This window comes from Curcuma longa, chromosome 4, assembly GCF_044706935.1.
Source record: "Curcuma longa cultivar G26 ecotype Majalengka, Jawa Barat chromosome 4, ITB_CL_G26_1.1, whole genome shotgun sequence".
Classification (NCBI taxonomy): domain Eukaryota; kingdom Viridiplantae; phylum Streptophyta; class Magnoliopsida; order Zingiberales; family Zingiberaceae; genus Curcuma; species Curcuma longa.
In genome coordinates, this window is record NC_133864.1 from 9652937 (window position 1) to 9676391 (window position 23455).

The following is a 23455-nucleotide window of genomic DNA, read 5'->3' on the forward strand; positions in this document are numbered from 1 at the left end:
AGAATATACTACTGGATGTAATGCTTCGGTTTTATTTTGTCAATGATAATTATGTCCGTGCAATGTTTTTGTCATATAACCTACTCTGCCAATAGGCTGGGCCCTAAACCCGTAATAACTGAATTTTTTTTATTTAACCGTACCAATTAAACTTTCGTATAAAAATCAAACAAATTAAACTCATAAAATATCAATTAAATTAGTCAAAAATTAAAATAATTAAAATTTCATTTAAATCGGAACTCGGGAAGAGTGGCGAGTCATGAATTATGAAATTAGAAATTTAAACTATCTCTTTGGAGACATCCGATAAAATTAAAACCCACCATCTGTTTTGCCACGCAAATGACCATGTCAAACAAAGCTTGTAAAGGACTTAAATCATGCTACGAGCTCGATTTCTATTATTTAATAATTTTTTATTTGATATATGTATAATCATATCTTAACTTTAATACAAACATAAATAATTTAATACGCATAATAGTATATGAATATTACTTTTTTAAAAAATTAAAATATTTATTATTTGAACTTAACTTTTTAGTATTTTCGTTAATATAACTCTATCTTAGAAACAAAAAAACTTGATCTTAGGACCGAGAACTTAAATTTATTTTTTTCACTAATATAACTACAAAAAAAAAAAACTTGATCTTAGGATCGAGGGGGCTAAGAGGAAACTTTTGAATCTTTTTCAAATAGGTCGGGATGGAATTCTATTAGAATTATCATATAACTGAGTATGGTTAATCCATCAACTTGACATCCATTAAACTCATCATGTAATTGAGTGGGATGGGTTGATTCATCATCTTGACGGATTGAAAAATTTCAATCCAATTTAATCCAAAACGGGTTACGAGTTAAACGGACCAATCTAAAAAATCAAAAAATAAAATAATATTAAAATTTTTAATTTGGATAACAGTTTAAATGAATCACGTTAAAATTTTAAAATTTGGATTGCAATTTATATAAGTCAAGGTCACTAGTACTAGTCCATTAAGGGTTCTATTTTAATTTTAAATTTTGAAGAAAATAAATAAATTTTTTTAATCTATAGGCCAATCACGAGATTAATTCATTTTAAAATAAATTTATAAAATTTTAATTAAATCATTTAAATTGTTTGACAAAATAGATTAACACGATAAATTCAATCGGGATGACTTATCTAATAAATATTATTTCAACATATTAGCTCTATTTAATCTCGCGATGGTGTGAAGGGCCGGCAGATGCAGTGGTTTTTTAGGTGGTAGTTGTTCGACCACGTTCGAGAAGTTTGATCAAAATAATGTTCTCCAAGAAAGAAGTATGAAAAGCCAAACTGTTGTTTCAATCATTAATCTCGTTAATTACAAGCATCTCCATTAATATTAATTGCTCAGCTTGTTGCTGTCGTTATCTCCATAAATGATGAACCTATGTCGGCATGTCGCTGGCCAATAAGCAGTAAGAAGCTCGGAGTATATCAATCTTGCAAAAAATTATACGATCTTGGACGTCAAACTCAGATAACTTCGTAATCATCTATATATAGAAAGATAAATTAAATATACACTAAACTGACAGAAGAGACGACTTACTTCCAGATCCAGAGTGATAAGATCTTCCAAAATAGACTTTGCTTACAAATCAAGATAAAGGCTAAGTTGCGGAAGATTAATTGATTTGAAATGTCGGATACATTATCAAAACCGAAAAAATATCAAATTTGAGAATTGATATTCTGCACGACCCATGCTCGATCCCCACCGCTTCTAGCCGCCCTCGCTGCGTCGTCCGATCATTGTCGGGCGTTGGATCGGACCCGATCGACGTGCCACTCGCCGACGCGTCGGCCGGCGTCGGATTCCGGTTGGATTGTGGCCGGAATCTGACGAAATTTGGTGCGACGACGGTCCTTCCCCGGTCGATCTCCGACTGCGATTTGGTCGAAATCCGACCGCGATTTGGTCGAAAACACCGCGTGCCACTGTAAGCCGCGTTCCGGCCAAATTTCGTTGAATTCCGGCCACAATCCGGCCGGAATCCGACGCCGACCGACGTGTCAGCGAGTGGTGCGTCGATCGGGTCTGATCCGACGGCTGACGGTGATCGGACGGCGAGGCGAGGGTGGCCGGAGGTGGCGGGTGTCGCGTGGGTGAATTACTGTGCATTCTCATATTTGGATGGTTTGATCTGACTCACAATCACGTGATGGACGATGGATTACAAATCGCGCAAGGGCGCGCACGAGACAGGCGCGTAGAATATCAAAATCGATCAAATTCACTCATGCTTTTAATAGAAAAGGTGAAGAAAACAACACGCTAACCCTTTTCTTAGAATAATTCAACTGGCTAAGCAATCCGACATGTAGCGCGAGAAGGGAAACACCCAAATCTGCACCAGGTAGGTCCTTTCCTTCTCCTTTTCCTCCTTTTCATCCTCCTTCCTGAACTCGCAAATCTCCCCCAATTCCTTCCTCCCCAAGTCATACGCCACGATCCTCCCCGGCGTCCGCAGGTACACCACCCCGTCCCTCTCCGGATGCACCGCCAGCAGATGCAACTGCTTCTGCTGCCAATCCCCCGGAATCCGCCTCGAGATCGCTTCCGCATCCACGCTGTACCTCAGCGACCATCCGCCCCCTCGCCCCCTCCGGCCTCCAGCGCCCAAACCTTGATCCGCCCGTCTTCCTCGCACGCGTAGTGCAGCCGCCCGCCCGATCGGTCGACGCACGCCCCCGGCTTCACGCCCACCGGAAGATCGATCAGGCGGCAGGGCGACGCGTCGTCGTCGAGGTCGATGGCGACGATGTGGTGGGGGTAAGCGAGGACGTAGAGGGTTCCGGCGAAGTAGCGCAAGGAGGCGGTCAGAGAGTCGGAGTCGATGCCCCAGTGAACCCGGCGCTCGGCCCACCCACCGGTCGCGGACGAGAAGACCTCGATCTGCGACCCCTGCGGGAGCCATCCGGCGAAGGAGACCACCTGCGGCGGATTGGTAATAATTCAATTTGGCCCATCAGATGTTTCTTTTATTCATTCGACACCCTTTATTTTTTTCCGTGTTACGTACCTTGTAGTCCCTGGAATGGTAGGAATCGAAGGCCAAGACAGAGAGGAGAGTGGTCTTGCGCGCCGGCGGCAGCGCAGCCCACCTCTTGGTAATCGGACTGAGCACGTAGAAGGAAGCGCTGGTAGCAGAGTAGGCGAGTAGCAGGCCGCTGCAGCAGTCCACGATGTCCGACTTACCGTGCAGCGGGAAGAACTCCAGCCCACACTCCCTGAGCTCGCCGGCGTCGTTGGAGGTGCACGCGAACCGGGGCTCTCTTCTGTTGGCGGCGCTGCAATGGTAGAAGACGGCGGAGGTGAGCAGCGGCAGCCTGCGGCGGAGATAGTCGTCGTTGGAGATGAGGCCGTGCCAGGCCTTGGAGACGCACTTGAACCGGAAGAGCGACTTGAGGGGAAGCCTGGTGAGGATCTCCACAGATACGTCGTCGTTCGCCATTATTACAAGGTAAATAATCTACTTAGATCGATCGATCGATCTCTCTCTATATATTGTTAATCAAAAGATGTTGATTGTTGAGGAAGCCTGGAAACGAGGATAACGACTTGGAGTTGCAGGCGGTGATGCGTTATGAGCCGTGGCGTGGAGTGCGAGGGAAGAAGAGCCCGCTTGCTTGGGCGGTTGGTTGTCGAACGCACGCAAAGCGAGCGTTTGCTCTGTTCTTCGAAAGCGGAAAAGGAGGCGGGGTGGTGGAGAGGGACGGAGGAGAAAGAGATGGCGTGGCGGGTGGAGATGTTGAAGCGTGGAGGCAGCACCTTAAAACTAATATTCTTTTCTAAATATTTATAACTGCATTCACATAATCAGTCGGCAGGTTGGCCAAACAGAGTAAAGTGGCAGATTCATCTCTATGGAACAGTCGATTGGAAATTGTTGATTGGTCAGCCGATGCCTAATCAAATGATTAGTCGATTAGGGATTGAGTAGAAGCGAACAATAGAAATCTATCTCTGTTGGATAGTCGATTGGTGTTCGAAAGCGAGCAATGAGAATGTTTTCTTGACTAATCGACTAGAATCGACGAAGTAAATAATGAGCTTGTGAAAGCAACATGAAGTGAGCAAAGTGAGATTTATGTGGTGTAATTAATCTTTATTTGTTGCTTTATTTTTATCATTTGTATGTATCTTTATATTCTGCTATATTGTTGTAAGTCTCAGTTACAATGAATTATCGAATGAATTTTGAATTCTGACGTGGCTAAGTGGAGCAGACGGTTAGAGGTGCTTCTGTAATCAACGTCATCCAGCTTGAATAAAAAAAATGATAAATCCCAATCAGTTTCATGGACTCAATCTCTGGGAGTGGTCGGTCCGATCTTACGGAAGTTTTCCACCGACTACCAGGGAAAATCGGGAAGCGCATACGACGGTCAATCCAGATGCCCAACATCCTTTGATTGCGTTCCCCATTTGGAACATCCAGCTTGAATAGAAGCCTATAAAGGTGGATTTCGTATCCGATGTAATAATGCTGCGGTAGGACATTCAGGTTGTCACCCCATCTACGATTCGATCTTCAACTACAACATATTTGTAAGAATTTTCTTCTAAATGGAGAGCACAATCAAAGAATGTTGGGCGTCTGGACTGACCGTTGCGTACACTTCTTAATTTATCTTGATGGTCAGTGGAAAACTTTTGTGACATCGGATCGATCATCTTAGGGATAGTCAACGAAATTAATTGAGATTTATTTATTTATTTATAAAGGTGGATTTCGAGGCAATTTAAAAAAGAGGGATCTTAGTCGATTTGAGGATGTATGCAGTATGCTGCTGTGCTCTAGAGCTTTCCGCTGGCCCAAAAAAATGAGCAAACAAAAGCTAGTGCAAAAGTGAGATGAGTCCAAAGAGAAGACTTTTCTTGAGAATTTAAGAACTCAAAAGTTGAGAGATGTTCAACATCGAATGGGTAGGTCAAAGACACATCAACTTCTTCACCTGAGATGGAGGTTGAAAAAACATCTACTGCACAAAATTTGAAAGATTGGATAGGCCCATGGCAGAGAGCGTCAAGAAACATCAACTAAGATTAAGGTTGAAAAAGCATTCACCGTAAAGATTGAGAGGGAGGAGAGGCCTATGACACAGAGCATCAAGAAACGTCAACCCGGGGAGGAAGAATGTATCACCTTCCATACTTGTAGAAGTAGGGTGGCAGATTCACACGGCAAATTATCATCCTACATATTGCTACTGTGCTATCCTTAGTGCTCGGTCCAATTAATGGAGACTTTGGGGATATCTTTGCATCCACTGAACCAATCCAGATGGTCAATTTCAGAATGCACACAACTAATCAAATGTTGCAATGGTATATTAGACGCGAACTATATGGAAATGCCAAACAGGCAGGAAGGTATCAACTTGATTTCACAGTTTCAATGGCGAGGACTAGATCATCATACTTTGCTCCTGTTACTTCCTTCACCACCTTCCCCTCCTTGAGGATCTTGAAAGTTGGTACTACTCTTATGCCCAACTCCTTGGCAAGGGTCTGCGAGGAGAATAGCAAAGAATCAGAGAAAGGATCGCACATGTAGCGAAATTACTTGAAACAAGAGGACCAATCTACACCTTATTGTCCTGATTGCAGTCTAGTTTCGCGAATACAACATCGAGATGTTTCTCAGACAACTTCTGGAATTTTGGGGCGATCACCTTGCAAGGGCCACACCTGCAATCACACATACTTATAGCAGTCAAGTTATTGTAAATTGACAAAAATGAGACCTTTGATGTGAGGAAAATACTTGGGAGTACCTTTCTTGAGCTATTTTAGCACAATCTTATCTAATGAATGAATATGGAAGCAACCTAAGACTACTGTTTCTCATCTATATTACATTCAATTGAAGTTAGAACATGGCCAAAACAAACTAATTGAAGACAGTAGATATATAAGTACAGGGCCAGCCATGGAAGAGATCAAACTGTTGACCAGTTGAAAAGTAGCAAACAAAAAATTGCAGGTAGATTTGTCCAATTGAGGACCGTGGATGTTTGGTGCCACTAAGAAAATATACAACAAAAATATAGCAGTTAACGAAATTAAAGAGTGTTTTCAAAATCTGTAAAAATGATGAGAAACCATTTAAGCAGTGTAGATGAATACAAAGTAATGTATATATATACTGGCGCAGTGGTGCATAATTAGCATTTAGTTGTGGTAGAGATAGAGATAAAGATTATCACTAAAAGTTATGCAAATGAAAGATTTGATGAGGCACTTTAGAAGCATAAGGCTAAGATATATGGCTAAGAATAAACGCACTTAAGAACTGTCGAAAAACATGGTTTAGTTGTATCCTTCTCTATTGAACAAGAATTCTGTACATTGGGCCGCCTTTAATATAAAGAAAAGAATTGATAAATCTTAATTTAGCTAGCAAAATCCAGACTTACTGGACCTGAATGGTGCGAAATAGTTTATACAACCAAGCCTACTCCCAAATAAGCAAATTATAACAAGCTGATGTGGTTCATGAGAAACATTTACGGATGATGGATCCAGTATCTTGGTCGAACTGCAGGATGATATTGTATATTGTTTATTGCCAAAAAAGCATCAAACAGTCAAGCCAATGATTTCAGGTGACATTTCAAATTCTTATTTTTGTAGACTAATACAGCCGCCCATATTTTACAGAGAGTTTAGTTGAGAAACATAAACAATTGTGATCAAGTGCTTTAGTTGACGAACCAAATTCATATAAATGGCTTTAAAACTTACGTGTTAAGTTTCTCAAAGGCCAAGATGCAGATATCCTAGCACAAAATAGTTCTGAAAATGCAATATGATGAAAAATCTTGCACATACATTGTATTTTTGGATATAGAAATATCAAAAATATGACAGTAATTCTCTCTAAAAGATATTACAGTAAAGATTGTATTAACATATATAACTGAGACTGATAATAAATAGATTGATATCAACCTTGAAAATGTAAAGTACAGTCATGCAGACAAGTGCATATCTCTGATTCCGCACTATATCGAAGGAAAGTGGAAAGTCTTATTTATCTCATTGTTACTTGTCGAGGTATAACACATGGCGTGCAGATAGTAAGTCAGTTTTTCTCAGACCCCATAACACTTAATAGCCTTACTTTAAATCATTAGCTACTCTGTGCTACTACATCAACAGAGCTCCTCTATTCCTGCTCCCCTAAACTGAAGGGTTCACTGATGCTGAATATGCTGGCTACTAGAACACGAACACTAGACACTCTTCTACTAGTTATTGTGTTTTCTTAAGAATTTTCTTCGTATGAACTATTGCATCCCGTGTGTAATTATTTTATAATCTTAAGATTTCATATTGAGGAACTTGTATCGTAAGAGGAGGTCGAATTTTATATGGAACTAGAACGAATTATTGAATTCAATAGTCTAGTTTCCTCTGTTGTTCTTTTGTTCACAAATTTTTGTGCAAGCCTAAACATCCACTTTAACAGCGGTAGAGCAACAAAATGGATCAATCTCAGGATGGAAACCAGAAAAAAAAAAAATTTAAATGCGCGAGGGAGTGAATATACCATTGGGTGTACATGTCGAGGACGACGACCCTATCACCGGCAGCCTCGACAAGGGGCCAGAAAGTGTCCTTATTGACCTCCGTCACCTGCCCCACGACCGGCACGGCTGTATCCAAGCTAGACCTCACCGCGACGAAGGCCCTCCCTCTCTGGCCAGAGGCGGCGGAGCCATGAGGGGGCGACTGCCGGCTGTGCCAGTTGAGGGACCGATTCAGAGAGTTGGGAGAGGGATTAGCCCAAGGAGAGGGCAACTGCGACGGGTTCGATCGGATCGAGGGAGAGGAGAAGGCGATCCGAAGCGCCATTGAGGAATGGAGGTAGAAAAATGGGGGAGGCGGCTTCGGCACGGAGTGAGGGAGAGTGATGAGTGGATATGAACTAATAATAACGGCAAAAGATCTTCCAGGGAATTGATTATGAAATGACTATAATACCCTCGTCGGAGTGTGTTTGAGAGGCTTGTAATATGCTTGTTCACAAGAGGCGGGGTTATCTTCGTAAACACAGATATCTGGTTCATCTCGTCCACGGAGAAGAGGGGAAATGAATTAGTTTTTTTTTCTTTTTTTTTTAGGTAGATTTTTGCATGTAATTCCGACTTAAAGTCAAGAATGTTCCATTTAGACCAAAAAAAATTGTGGACCAAAAATTTTTTTTTTAAATGTGCTCTCGAAATTACGATACGATGGTGATAAGAAGTGGTTTTGAACTAGAGTTAAATGACAAATAGAGCGTACATTATATTTAGTGAGTTTAAAAAATTTATAACGTTGGTTGTCCGCTAGGATTCATATACGCTTCTCAATTTAGTTTGGTGTCGATAAAAAACTTTTGTGGGGTCTAATCGATCACTTTTAGAATTAATAATTTGGATCAATTAATAAGAAATAGAGCTGTCAAACGGGATCAACTTATGATAGGACATATCAATCTATCAAAAACCCAACTATATATATAACGGGGTGAGACGGACCGGCCCACCAACTTTACAAGTTGAAAAAACTCCAATCCAACTCCAACTTAAAACGGGTTATGAGTTAGACGGACCAATCTACGAGCCTATAAAAAAATAAAAAATATTAAAAATTTTAAATTTTGATTATATTTTAAATTAGTAAAGTTGAAAATTTTAAACCTAAGTTAAAATTTTTAATTTTGAATTATGATTTCGACGGATCAAGTTCATTGAATTTTCTACTTTAATTTTAAATTTTGAATAAATAAATAAATTTTTTTAATCTGCGAACTAATCCAAGCCCACTACCAGTTAACTCACGTGAGTCGTGAGCTTGGACATGTTGTTCATAATCCACTTTAAAATAGATTGATAAAATTTTAATATAATTATTATTTTGGGGCATTTGATGACAGATCCAATTTAAATTATCGAGTATATTTACTCACCCATATAGGCAATTATCTGATTTATCTTGCACCGTTGATTATTTTTATATTGATCTGGCTTCGCTATATATAATGGCCTGCTAACCTAGGGTTTCTGTTCTTAGTTGCTGCTTCCTGTTCCCACTTGCTCTCGCGTCGCCGCTCCCGGCCTCTAATGGCGATCCAACAACAAGAGGTTAAGCTGTTCAATCGATGGTCCTTCGACGATGTCGAGGTTTGCTTTCTCCTCCTCAGCTTCCCGTTGCTTTCCTGCCCGTTTGCTAGACCAATTTCCCCCAGCTTCCCGTTGCTTTCCTGCCCGTTTGCTAGCTTCCCCCAGCCCGTTGTTTGATCTTGTTTAGGCGAAGAAGTAATCAGTTCGTCCTTTTTTATTACCGATTACGTCTCTATTTTTTTTTTTGTTATTATCCTTTCCGTTCTGAAAGGCTTTTTTTTCCTCGATCTTTTGTTATTCTGCAACCCTTTTTGAACACGATTAGTTTACATGAATATCAATATGACATCGGTGAAGGGGCGTTCGGGTGTTCGAGCATTTTATACGTGTAAATAAACTGAAGACAGTTCGCTCATGTTTTGCATTTGGCAACGATTTACTAGTAATTGTTTGATGGCCTTTCATTGATTAGTTCATCCTTTTAAAAGCATGATACTCTTTTGTCCGGAGGGAGTTTAATAAAAGATTATCGCAATGTTCTGCAGTCGATTGCACAACACATCTTTATTAATGCTCACAACTTTGTTATTGTTTCTACAATATAACTTTTGAGAAGTTACATGATTATGTATTGGCATATCAATTCATCATTCATAATTTAGGATTGTTGAGATTGCTTATTTCTCTCTGAGCACAGGTCAGCGACATATCCCTTGCTGATTACATTGCTGTATCTCCACCCAAGCATGCCACATATCTTCCACATACTGCTGGAAGATACTCTGCTAAGAGGTTCCGCAAGGCTCAATGCCCAATTATTGAAAGGCTTACAAATTCATTGATGATGCATGGCCGAAATAATGGAAAGAAGCTTATGGCTGTACGCATAATTAAACATACGATGGAAATTATTCATTTGCTTACCGATGCAAATCCAATCCAAATTATTGTTGATGCGATCATTAACAGGTAATCAGATTCTAAACTTGAATATCACTGAAAGACATTTATAAATTTATTTATTTATTGTAGTCTCTCCTCTAAAGACAAGTTATTTTATGCTTTGTAAGCTTTAGAGTAAAACCCTTATATGGTGACTATGCAAAAGAATAGAAGTGGAATAGTCACCTAAATTTTCATCTACATCAGATGTATATTTTTAACACAAAAGGAGTAAGGATTGGTAGAAGCATTAATGAAAGTGTTCTTTGTTTGAATCTCAACTTAGACTGGTTTCATATTGTGGAAGGAAGAGGAAGGTGTAAAGTTGGGAGGAAAAGGAGAGGTGAATTTTCCATGAATTGTTGCAGTGGTCAAGATTAAACTCGATAGGTGGCTTTTGATCCTTTAGATTATAACTCACCAGTTTGTGATTCATAGGATTAAACTCGTTAGGTGGCTTTTGATCCTTTAGATTATAAGTCATCAATTTGTAATTCATTGTTGTGTTGGCTGCGACTTAAATATTTCACTCAAACTGAATTCTTAACATCATTTATGTCAGTCATGGTAAATCATGGTTTGTAAATGAGTTTCACTCCACTGCACAAACTGAATTGAGCTCGAATAGAAGTATTAAATAACAATGACCTTGCATCGTGCATCGACTAAGTATACCACAGAATTGAAAATGGACAAGTTTTTGATGATTTGTTATGCAACGGCAGTGGACCAAGAGAAGATGCCACCCGAATTGGATCGGCTGGTGTTGTAAGACGTCAGGCAGTTGATATCTCACCCCTGAGACGCGTTAACCAGGCAATTTACCTCCTCACTACTGGTGCCCGTGAAAGTGCTTTCAGGAACATCAAAACAATTGCTGAGTGCCTGGCTGATGAGCTAATTAATGCTGCCAAGGGTTCTTCCAACAGGTAAACCTTCAAGAGCCTCTCTAAGTCTTTCTTTCCTTGGAATTCTTCTTCCTCCATGTTAACTTCATGTTTTGCATGCATTAACAGCTATGCTATCAAGAAAAAGGATGAGATTGAGCGTGTGGCCAAGGCAAACCGTTGAGCATATCTTGCAAGTTTATATGATGCTCCAAATTTATGCTTTTTCCTTGATCACTTTAAATTTTTTTTTTCAGTTGTTTATGTGCTACTAAAATTTCTTGGTAGACTTGGCTGTATCTTAAGCTAAACGAGTGTTTAAACGTTTATTTGTTTTTGCTAAGTTGGAGACATTGATGTTGGACTAAATATTGGATTCTGACTAATTATTGCTTTTTCACTCTTTTTGCTGGGAATGTTAAAGTTTTGGCATATGTATAGTTACTTTTTAAACTTTGGGTAAAAATTGAAGCCTTATAGTAATTATGAGATCAATTTAATATGAATATTTTAATTTATATTATAATAATTATAATTATAATTGTTATAATATGAGTATTTTATTTTTTATTCATATTTGTTAATATTATATTGTAGTAGTTATAATTGTATGTATAGAATGTTATTTTGATAATAAATAAAAAAGTGATGCTTTTTTAATAAAAAGGCATTCTAAATACGAAAAATGAGTTTGGGGTTTAGGCAAATGAAAGTAAAAAAATTTTAATTATTTCATTAAAATATTTTTATGAAAAGCTATTGATAGTCCTTTTGACTTTATTTTATTTTTATTTTTGAATGAGTTTTAACTAAAAATGAAGAGCTTGATTTATTTTAAATTTGTGTTGTTAGGATTTCTTATTTTTAAATTTGAAATTTTAAAAATTATAAGAAACTTTAATAAGAGAAATAAAAACTTTATTTTTTAATAACTAATTAGAAGAAAAAAAAAAGGAAATACAAAAAATAAAAATAAAATAATTTTTTTGTCAAATTAATAGTTTATGCTCATACTTTGAATATATATTTTTCAAAATTTAATCCTTTTAAATCTCATTAATAAATTTTGATTAAAAGTTATTGATAGTCCCTGATGAGGTCTGAATTCATTCGTGCTCTTATTTTTAAATTTAGAGTTTTAATAAAAAAACTAAAAGTTATAAGAGAATTTTAATAAAAATAAAACTCTATTTTTAAAAAATAAATAACTAACTAATTACAGAGAAAAAAAGGAAAAATATGAAATAAAAGGAACAAAGAAAATAAAAAAAATAAAAAATCATCTACTTTAATTAAAAAATACCACCATTGTGCTGCTTTGTGTAAAGTAGCATCCCTTATTGCTGCTTTTGATCAAAATAGCTCTGGTGATTTTATTTTTATTTTATTTTTTCTTATAATAAACTATTAAAAAATTAGATTTTTATTTGTTGATCAAGGTTCTCTTGTAATTGATTTTTTTTTATATAAAGACTCTAAATTTGAAAATAAGAATATGGATGGATTAATAAGATTATTAGATATAAATTTAAGATAAATTTGAACTCTTTAAGGTCATTAATAACTTTTCTAACTTACATTGCAAATTAATTTTCTCCATAAAACAACTTTGAAATATTGGTTGTGGAGGGACATGTCATTCTTATTTTTTAATTTATCTGATGATCAATAAAATTTTTTTATAAAATCAAATTTATCATTTTTAAAATTAATCAATTCAAAAAGCAAGATGCCTTAATAAAAAAATATCTATAGCTCATAACTTAAAAAAAAAAAATGAATGCTTTTGTGGTCATTGAGAATGCAACAAACATTAATTTGGTATAAATCTAATTTTATTTTTAATATTTATTTCTTTTCTTTTTTATTTCACTTTTTTTTCTCTTGTTATTATCTCACTTAGTTGGACCATTATTAATTAGTTGGAGTCATCGTAATCAACACTAATTACTGTGTTAAATCTCTTGTGTGCTATTTCTTACTCGTTCATAGTATTGCATATTTATTCAACAAGTAGTTTTGAAAATTAATTATTTTTAAACACTAATCTAAATTGTAGAAGTGTTTTTAAAATTATTTTTCTATTCTGTTTGAATCTAAAGTCTTTTTAAAGAAAAGATTTGAATATTTTAATTTAAAAGATTTTTAAAATTAAAAATAAATTCAAATAATTAATCTCGAAAATGATTGATTGAATTTTCTATCAATCAATCATGATGAATATACATCATTTCATAGCCAATATTTTAAAATTATGTTTCCCTTAAAAAAAATATAATCACAAATTTAATTGGTCCCACAGCAAACTTCTCTTCACCAATCAGCTTTTCTATATGTATTTTGATTTATTTATTTATATTTTAAAAAGGGGGAAACGATGTAAACAAATTTATTTCGCACCGTCACGCGATGCGGCCCACCAACGGCTCGCATATTCGCTCAATGCGAAGCCATCCGTCATTAAGGCTATCACCCCGCATAGTTTCGCAATGCGACTGATCATCATCAAAGGAAAACGTTTGAATGCATATAGAAGAAACATCTCTATTAGGACATAAATAGACATCAAATTGTACCCAAGTACAAAAAGAAAATTGAAAATTTATCCTCATAAATAAAATATTTATTTCAATATTAAAATAATTTTATAAGACCGACGAAGATTGCAAAGATAAATTCCAAATTATGAACATTTTTAAACATACTCATAAGGAAAACTGCTCAACTCAAGAATTTAATCAGCCGAACTCAAAATACCTAATTTATTAGAAAAATAAAAGACCGCAATGGTATTTCACCCATTATATACGATTAAGTCATTTAAAATTTTTCAATTTAAAAATTAAATTATAATATTAAATATAAAAAAAGTAAAATTAAAATTAATTTTTATTTATTATTTTTGATTTACAATTAAGTCATTTAAGATTTTTATTTTAAACTTTAGGAATTAAGTTAGAGTATTAAATATAAAAAAATAAAAATAAAAATATTATTTATTTACTGTTCCATGTGTACTGTAAATTTATAAATATTTTAATATACATATAAAATAATGATTAAATATATATTATAATAATTGTATCGTAATTATTATAATTTAATATGAATTGTAATTGATATAAATGAGAATTTAAAATGAGAATTGTAAAAAGTCACGTGATTATATTATTAGTAATAATTTGGTACGACAGTCGGTCCTCGTTGGTAAATTCGGTAATTTATGTTTTATTTTAATTCGTTGCGTGGGGACCGCCCGTCTCCTCTGTTTTCCCCCTCTTCTTTCCTCGACTGCTTGATTTTTCATTGATCTCGCTTCTTCGCACCTCCAAATCTCTCGCCTCGTTCTTCCAATCGAAGCGGGCGTGTGTGAAATCGCCTTGTGCTGCAAGGATCAGCCTGAGAAATTCTTTCTTGATGCGCTCCCTTGATGATGGTTTGTGTTACTGGCTTCCTATCTTTCTTTTAGCGTTTAACTTGTTTCGGATTCTGAGTCGACGAGGCATTGTTTTGATCGGCTTTTTTGGTTTCTTCAACCGCACAAGGCAATGCCTTTTCTCTCCTTTCTAATTCTCCCCTGTTGCAAAATTCGTTTCTCCCCCTTTTTGATAAAGCTACTATGCTGGGTCCGCATCTATTTGCGTCCTGTTTCGCCCAACGAATCTTTACTAATTGTTTTGGTTTTGTTTGTTTCTGTTGATCTGTAATCCGTAACTTGATGCTTGCTTCTTATTGTATAAATACATGAATCATTTCAAGAATTTTTTTTCCTTTTATCTCTTTATTATTATTATCATTATTATTCTATTAATGATTTACGAAAATTTTGATTTTTCTTTCCTGCTGATCAGAATTTTCTTTTTTATTGTTTGTAATTAAGTAATATCTCTCTTTTCTTGACCTATCTATGATTGATTGCATAACTGTAGAATTTAACATAGTTGAATTAATGTTTTTTTTCAAGTATATTCACTGTGTTGGATTTATAATTTTGTCTTGTTCAAATTTGCAGGTCAATTGCCCCAGTTTATAAAAGCTGGGAGAAATCTTCTTATAAATGGAACTCACTTGTAGTTTCGGTGGATTTATTTGCTCGAACATTTTCTTGGTTGTAGTGCTGGGAGAGCTGTTGCACACTGGTCTTGTTTGACATTTGTTAATTATGGATTGCTTCTCATCGTGGTTGCTCTAAGTATGCTGGACATGTTCTGGGTGATATATAGTCACTCATCTCATGGCAACAAGGGCTCTTTTGGTTGCATAGGAAAGTATGTGCATCTTGATACGTACCTAAATGCTGGTCAAATTCTTCTCAGAGATGGTAAAGAGCTTCTTATTCTAAGTCCTATGAAAGTTCAGTGATTTATTCTTGTTTGTCAGTGAAGAAAAAAATGGAGAAGTAAGTAAATCATAGTTGCATTTCTTGAACCTAACTCTTATCTCGGTGAGGCTGATATACTATTTGTGTCATTTACATCATAGGTATAAGTTCATAAATGAGATTGGAGATGGAACTTGTGGGAATGTTTATAAAGCACTCAACATTGAGAACAATGAAATAGTAAGTGTTGAAAGCAGTTTTGTTTGAATTTTTATGAAGTACTTTTATGGATATAATATACTTGCTAGGTTTAGGTAATGTATTTAAAGTTTGAAAGATTGTGTGGTAATTTCAAACACATATGCATGAACAAGATATGCCAAACAGTGCCACGTCTTATTTTCAAACTGTTGTATAATTTTTATCGGTGTAAGTTTTTATGAGGAAATAAAGGCTTTTGATACATAATCAAGACACAAACATACATGAAACTGCAGAAAATTTGTTGTGGTCGATTGAGTCATCATACATTAACTAGAAGAACAACTCATGATTTCCCAGCTATTCTATGTTGTCTACTGAGATCTTATAGATATACTGAGTCTTCTGTTAGGCAATAGCTCTGGTTTAATCAATACTTTTGTGCTTATTTCAGTATGTTGCTTTCTACATAGGCAAAATTCTTATTTATTATATCTTTTATGAGGCCTTCACTTACAGCTTATGTACTAGAAGAACAAGATATTCCATTTTCATATACTATGTTGATAGTAAGGTGATGTGAGCTAGTACCTGTGGCATCTGTTTCTATGCTGATCTACAAATGAGAGAACCCCTTTAATCTAATGGGCAAACTCTCAAAGTTCAGCTACCTCCAAAATGTCTCTCTTTTCCATTATGTCCATAATTTTACAAGCATGTTAGATCGCTACCTTCTCTGTTTAATATCTTGGAGATCCATTGTAAAGTTTTAGGTCTGTGGAAGTTGTCTTGAATCCCTTATATCAATTAACATCTATTTTTGTTTCTCAATTAATTTTTTGGTCTGGTTTAGGATCTAATTATTACATATAGTAAAGGGTGGTTGAATTTCTGTGGTAAACAAAGCTATGAACTAATGTCAGGTTGCTATCAAGAAAATGAAAAGAAAGTTCTACTTTTGGGAGGAGTGCATGAATTTATGTGAAGCTAAGGTATATTGTTAAATTTTACAACTTTATCATGGTGTTTCTGTTATTTTCTCTGATCTAGTTAGGCAGTCATGGCACAACAAAGTATTATGCTTTTGACAGTCTCTTCGTAAGTTGAACCACTCCAACATTGTCAAATTGAAGGAGATTGTTAGAGAAAATCATGAGCTTTTCTTCATTTTTGAACATATGGTAAGTAGTACCTTTCACCTGAAGTAGGAATAACATTTGTTTTTTCTCACAGACGGGCTGGATATTGCCATTGTTGATTTAGGAGGGTAAAATAAATGAACATTTTTTACCTTCGAAATTGATTTATTTTTTCATATCTCGAGTCCACTTTATTTGATTTTCCAAGAAGTGCAACTTTTTTTGTTGTTATTATGAGAAAATTAGGGCACTCCAGACTGATCTATAAGTTTAAAGCACATATAATTAGTAGCATGGCCTGAAAATTTTGTAATGGTTGCAATAATTAAAGCATAAAAATATAATAAATGTATAATTTAAATTAGCATTGGTTCATTTTTCTTGTGGTTGATAAATAGTGTTAGCTAAAAAAATATTATGGAAAAAAAATCATTACATTAATTTTCTTTTTAAAGTCAAATCATTAGTTTACCATTTCTTTGTGGGGCCGATCCCATTTCTCTCTATGTGCTTCCACCCCTACATATAATTCAGTTAGAGATTTGCATTTCCTCTTTCAATCTAATATTTCTGCTTGCACTTTATGAACTAAGAAGGAACTTGCACTGCAACCATTTATTCCAAGTGTTGGTACACTTGGGTTCTGTTACATGAACATGATAATCATCTAATTGGATGTCTTCAGCTTCTATTTGACATATTTATATGCAGGGTTTCATCTCCTCTGACTACCTTCATATTCTGACTGCTAGGATTTTTTTGTTTGGTACCCTACAAGATGGAGGATTCTGTTTCATTAGACATATAATTTACTTTTTTTAGCATAGTTGTCTACATAGTTTATAGGTTAAAGCTTAGTCATTAGGGAATTTTGTACTGACTTTGGTTATATGTGTTAACATATAACATGTGCGATATAAGAAATCATCATTGTTACAGTTTGTATTCCATTTGTCTATCAAATGTTTTCTTCTTACATATTAGATGCCATTCATGGTACCTTTGTGAGCTTAGCCGTATGTAAATTCTACATCCCTGTTTTGTTGTATTACTAATTAAGTTTTTCTAGTTGAAGATCTCATTGCTTTTATTTTAAAATTTTCAGGAGTATAATTTGTATAGAGTGATGAGAGATAGGCAAAATCCTTTTACTGAGAAAGAGATACGGAACTTCATGTCACAAGTACTGCAAGGACTTGCTTACATGCACAAGAATGGATATTTCCATCGTGATCTGAAACCTGGTATTGAACGATCTTTTTTTGTTGAAGTATATCATTTGAAATAATAAACATTGCAAAATTTTCTTGTTAATTTCAGAGAACCTTTTGGTAACTCATGATGTAATAAAAATAGCTGATTTTGGACTAGCAAGGGAAGTAACATCACAACCTCCTTATACTGATTATGTTTCTACAAGATGGTAATAGTGCATTTCGATTTATATAATTAATTTAACACTCTAGCAAATGTTAACTGCTGCAAAGATGTATAGGTAAGTTGCTGACTAATTGTTGATTATTTCTGTCAAGGTACCGAGCTCCAGAGGTCTTATTGAAGTCTTCGTCATACACCCCTGCAATTGGTAGCTAAACACTACTACCAGACAATTTATTGTTTTTTGTTATTTCTTGAGTTTAAACTCCATCATTATTAGGCTCTTGAAGACTATTTATTTCTTTTCAAAGTAATTTTGTTTTATCTCAATATTGTAACAGATATGTGGGCTGTTGGAACAATTCTAGCTGAGCTTTTCATGCTATCTCCTCTTTTCCCGGGTGAAAGGTGAACATATATCTACTTCTAATTGAAAAGAAAGTGGGTTCTATGTTTTTTTGTCTTTGTGCATTTGAGCATCTATAAAATTTTCATTGACATAAGTGCTTCTATTGATATATTATTAAGGTTGGCAAACTCGGTCGATTTTACAGATATATAGAGTTGGATTGGGATGTATCCTCAATCCAACTCCTACCAATTTCTTAAACAAGTTGAAATATCAAACTTAATTTGATGAATGACTAAAAATGAAATCAAGTGACAAATTAAGGTAATCAAATGATCCTATTGACTCACTCGGAAATCTTCCATGGGTGGGAAAGGAATTTGCAAAGGCTATTAAAGTGTCAAAGATGACAAGGAGAAGTGGGTTGTGTTCTAATTGCGAAAACCAAGTGCCTAAGATATTCCCTGGTTATATGATATTCAACATGCATGAGATTTGGTAGATTGTTTAGAGAAGTAGTAGAGGACGTAGTTATTTCCGAGTATAGTTATTAGGTGTAATAGTTTTAGATATTCGAAAGTTATTTGCAATTTATATTATTTATTTATTTATTTATTATTAATAATGGCATTTGTGACACTATTAGTAGACTGATTTCACTCGACTGATCAGTCAACTGAATGGAATAGATTATCATTCAAAGTGTGACACTGTTAGTAGACTTTTGGCAATGCATGTTGGATTTCCTTTGCCAAATGTCCAGGTGGCTTCAATCCACTTGAATTTCTACAAATGCTTGTTAGACTTCTTACATCTGCTAAATGTTTTGTCAATCTCGACGCATTTAGACTTTTCTCATTGCACCTGCACACTTTGACACACACCATGAATATCACAATATAAAACTAACTTTAAATCTTTGTCAAACATATCAAAACCATGTGGTCGGACTCGACTACCTAAGGCATGCAGGTACTTTCAGTATTTCTTGAATTCCAATGCATAATACTAAACTTTTTTATACCATAGTATGGTGCTTAATTCTGATATATGCCCTTCAATTTTCTGACAACACAATGTATTTGTACCACTGTGCAACTATTAGTAGTTTGCCAATCTATTTATGGTGACTATCTGCCCTTTTTTTATCATTTTTCTCGCAGTGAGATAGATCAAATATACAGAATATGCACCATTCTTGGAACTCCAGATAGCAGTATTTGGCCAGATGGCATTCTTCTCCCGCATTCTGCATATTTTAATGTTTTTCAGGTAGAAACAGATTTGTAATTAGAATTTATTTCTCTTCAATCTGTTTCCATTCTAACTTGAATTTCTACTTCATGTAAAAGTTTCCACCTGCTGATATCTCGGAGATTATACCAAATGCCAGCTTGGAAGCAATTGACTTGATCCTGGTAGGTTCATATGAACTTTACATTCACTTGGCTTCGCCTTTCCTTAAAACAACCACTGAGTGATGCATATGGTTGTTTTTCCTCTACTTCAGCAACTATGCTCCTGGGACCCACAAAGAAGGCCAACTGCCGAGCAATCCTTGCAGCATCCTTTTTTCCATGTAATATTCCTGGTATTAAATCTTTTCTTGAATTCTATCTGAGAGACCTTATTTTTGTACATCTTCCAGGTAGGCACATGGGTTCCATGTCCTCTCCAAGATCCCTTTCAACCAAAGATTAAACAAGCTGGTGAGGCTTGTGACTATGAGTTAGTCGCTTATGCTATTAGTGAACTTAACTGCCACTCTGATTGTTATAGGACAAATGCCAAAGCTGGAACTAAAGTTATGGGATTTTAGCACGGAATCAGATGATTGTTTTTTTGGTTTAACATTGGCAGTCCAACCTAGTATTCCTGAGAGAGGTAATATAAGATAATCCTTGTCGGTGTTGTTGTAAATTTGACGATGTTTCTTTGAACTTTAATATTCTTGCAAAGATGAACGTTTTGGTTTACCACAATCTAAATACATGTAGCTTGTTGATCCTTGAATTAGGTTGTCTATTATTAGTTTGAAACTGAAAAAATTGAACCAAATCAGAAAATTTGACTATGTACAGGTTGATCTAAGCATAACAATATTTAGATTCAGTTTCTTTTGGTTAATTGTAAACTAAACCAAGTATATGTCAAAAACAAATGATGCTTGGATGCTAATTCAATTTCCAAAATAAATTCTGTTAGGCCTTACTTCAGTCTACATTCTAAATCAGTTCAGTTTTAAATTCTAAAAAAATCAAATAAAAAATATGATTTGGTCCAATTTGGTTGGGTTTGTTCGAATCAAACGGACACTGTCACCTGGAATAGATTGATGGTAGATAAATTACTGTGATAAATCCTGCTGACATTCTTCAGTTTGTAAGATATGTATGTATTTGATATTTTTCTTTTTCTTCTCTCGTATGGCTCGTAGTCCGTAACAGTTGGTGGATTTTTTCCCCAGATTGTAATGCAATTTAAGTTGATGAAATCTCTATCTTTTGCCTGTTCATCTCATTCAAGTCCTTATGCCTCAGTTCTAAATTGTCTTTCGTTTGGTATTGCAGATGCTGGGAAACATGCCTTGCTGCAACCAAGAGAGGTAAGTTATTAGTTTTCTATGTAGTTAGTAGAGTTTTGCTGATGATCGCACAAAAATAGTGGAAGTAGAGATGCAAGAACAAACTTGCATCGCCATTAAGTGCTCTGATTTTTTTTTCTTCTAATGCGACAAGGATTACCTCACTATTTTTTATTATGTAGGACTTCTTGTTTTACGAAGGATTCCATGACCATTCTAGCCAATCAGGTTGCTCCTATCATTGGATTTGTAATTGTTCTATCTCTACTTAATTCCGTTTGATCGAAAGATTGGGGATGGTTTCAAATCCGTCTTCTTGCCATTTTTGTTCTTTAACTACAAATGATGAAAGTCAACTTGTGTTAAGCTCATGATAATTTTCACTCTTTTACTCTTTGGCTCTTGACTCACTTCAGTTTTTTGGCCCCTGCTGTCGACTGACCACAACATCAATGATTTAACAAACATATCTTTGTTACCATCTTCGTACATACTGAGCAGGTAACAACTTTGTCATGCTCATCGTAAGAACCCCAACATGTCTAATTCTATTCTTGATCTTCTATTCTTCTTAGCCAAGCCCCATTATCAACTATCAGCATTGAACAGTCGCCTGGGTTCACATTCCCTTCGGTGCAACCGAATTTGCTTGACAATGGTGCATTTGGACCAACGATGCCACTTTCTGCGCCGATCCCACATGTTGGCTCATTCAAGTAAACCACATTTTGGGATTTGTTTTACTCTTTGTTGATCCTTACAATTACACAATATTAACATTGGAAAGCAGTCGATTAAGTGGCTGAATAGATCTGGAAAGTGTTAATTCTAGTTTTTGTTTATTACAGAGTGCTTTACAGAATAAGGGATTCTCTTGTACATATCAGTGAGTGTAATAGAACATTGACAATTTGGTAAATGATATGATTCATGGATTGAAGAACAGTGCACTCTTCCCTCACTTGTACCTTCATAGTTTTCACTCACCAATTAACCAAAGAGTACTGAACCATATAAAATTGCTTCTTTGTTTATTGTCTTTCATTTATTGTCTTAAGTGTGTATGTTTTGTTTTGTGCTACATAACTAACCTTCTAGACAAGAACACAATCAACGAAAGCGCGAGAAAAGCTATTCACCCTCTCCTCTAGCCATCCTATTGGTCCTAATATACTATCGGTGCAATGAAAACAATTAATTTTTATTTTTGCTCCCCACTTGTGATATTAGATCAAGCCAAAGTATAGAGTAAGAAATTATTTTTAGTTTTGCTTCTAGTTGGGATGTTAATCAAACCAAAGTATAGAATAAGAAAAGGGGCAAATGAGTAACTAATACATTTTTTAAGACAGACACATTATATATGAAAGATGCCCCTTTACTTTGTCCATGCAAATGTCAACTTCCAATAGATCTCCCAATATAACGTAGGGGTGCTAGCATGCAATATCGAGAATGGAGATGGTCACTTGACCAAACTTCAACAATGACACCTTGAGGCCCCATGTATTGGCGTAGTTAGTACTTATGTTTGCCACAATGAGTCTTCGGATCAATTCTCAATAGATATAAAATACCTCGTTGGATGTCTGCTATTCTTGTGCAAAAAGGTCGTTGTGTTAGAGTAAAAGTCCTCTATAATTTACTCTCTTCCAAAGTGTGTAGAGTCACCCTAAAAAGATCATTAAGATGACGGTTTCATCTTTTGCCATAACAATGACTCCTTGGGCATTTTTGTGCTTGGGGCAATGTCGCAGCCAGTGAGGTTATAATTGAGATGTGATAATTATTGGTTGATTCTAGGTTCTTGGGAGAGAGAAGTTTTTCTAAGTTCTTATGCTATCTCAACCTAGGCTATATACGTATAGTCATTTGTGATTAATTCTATCTATGGGATCTAAAATTTAGTTAAATATCTAATCTCAACAATTTACAATTAAATTTAATAATATAGATCAGTATTGATTTAAATTTAATTTAATTCAATCTCTTCTAAATTAATTTTATAAAAATTTTAAAATTTTAAAATATCTTAATAATAATTGTAAAACCATTTCAATGTTATGTTTCATTGCAAATAATTCCTACAACGCTTACACTTGTAGCATTAACTATTAATTTTTTAATATTCCCCTCCCAACTTAATTGAATAAGTTAACTATTAGTTGATTTTAATTAAATTTCTCATTAATTATCTATTTTTCTTAGCTATATCTATCCAATGTTGAAAGAATCACCTCATATCTCCAATCGATCTCCAAGCTACTAAGTGTGTCACTTTAGAATCATCATTAACGCTCAAACTTGTCGAGTCATAAGATTTTTAAGCTCTATGTATGTATACTTGTCAAGTTCATACACAACTCAAATAAACTTCATCAAGCTTGTGGGTATATAAAGTAGTAGAGAAGTGAATTGAATCAATCTTGTTTGAAGTGGCTTAGCTCATTGTAGACTATTAGTTGACTCAAACCTTCTAATTAATTGATTCAGCC

At 35.3% G+C, this 23455-nt stretch overlaps 4 protein-coding genes and 1 long non-coding RNA gene across 7 annotated transcripts; 3 read left to right on the forward strand and 2 right to left on the reverse strand.

Moving 5' to 3' along the window:
• Positions 1-2270: 2270 nt before the first annotated feature.
• LOC141827327 (F-box protein At5g07610-like) lies at positions 2271-3498 on the reverse strand. The gene is given in 3 exon segments (XM_074714549.1): positions 2271-2642; positions 2645-2978; positions 3067-3498. Coding segments are annotated over 3 exon segments (1068 nt in total). The 3' UTR covers positions 2271-2340.
• On the forward strand, positions 2915-4230 carry LOC141827328 (uncharacterized). 2 transcript variants are annotated; one of them, XR_012601664.1, is made up of 3 exons: positions 2915-2991; positions 3074-3507; positions 3581-4230. It is a non-coding gene; the product is annotated as an uncharacterized LOC141827328 (long non-coding RNA). The 2 variants fall into 2 exon arrangements; XR_012601665.1 differs by having other exon boundaries at positions 3618-4230.
• Positions 4231-5332: 1102 nt separating this feature from the next.
• On the reverse strand, positions 5333-7942 carry LOC141827768 (thioredoxin F-type, chloroplastic-like). The gene is made up of 3 exons (XM_074715090.1): positions 7603-7942; positions 5639-5738; positions 5333-5558 (listed from the first exon to the last, which is right to left on the reverse strand). Exons 1-3 carry the CDS (start codon positions 7905-7907, stop codon positions 5424-5426), a joined length of 540 nt encoding a protein of 179 aa, XP_074571191.1. The 5' UTR covers positions 7908-7942; the 3' UTR covers positions 5333-5423.
• Positions 7943-9118: 1176 nt separating this feature from the next.
• On the forward strand, positions 9119-11398 carry LOC141827461 (small ribosomal subunit protein uS7). The gene is made up of 4 exons (XM_074714712.1): positions 9119-9220; positions 9858-10129; positions 10828-11031; positions 11119-11398. The coding sequence occupies exons 1-4, from the start codon at positions 9161-9163 to the stop codon at positions 11171-11173; spliced, it is 591 nt and encodes a 196-aa protein (XP_074570813.1). The 5' UTR covers positions 9119-9160; the 3' UTR covers positions 11174-11398.
• A 2891-nt stretch (positions 11399-14289) lies between these two features.
• LOC141826490 (cyclin-dependent kinase F-3-like) lies at positions 14290-21895 on the forward strand. Of its 2 annotated transcripts, none has more exons than XM_074713741.1 (18): positions 14290-14425; positions 15002-15388; positions 15472-15550; positions 16435-16503; positions 16603-16692; positions 17756-17894; positions 17971-18073; positions 18183-18235; positions 18369-18435; positions 19540-19648; positions 19729-19794; positions 19887-19955; positions 20025-20085; positions 20156-20260; positions 20947-20981; positions 21143-21188; positions 21377-21461; positions 21536-21895. In XM_074713741.1, exons 2-18 carry the CDS (start codon positions 15381-15383, stop codon positions 21678-21680), a joined length of 1329 nt encoding a protein of 442 aa, XP_074569842.1. In that variant the 5' UTR covers positions 14290-14425; positions 15002-15380; the 3' UTR covers positions 21681-21895. The 2 variants fall into 2 exon arrangements, with proteins under 2 accessions (XP_074569842.1, XP_074569843.1); XM_074713742.1 differs by having other exon boundaries at positions 15002-15310.
• The last annotated feature ends 1560 nt before the right edge of the window (positions 21896-23455 follow it).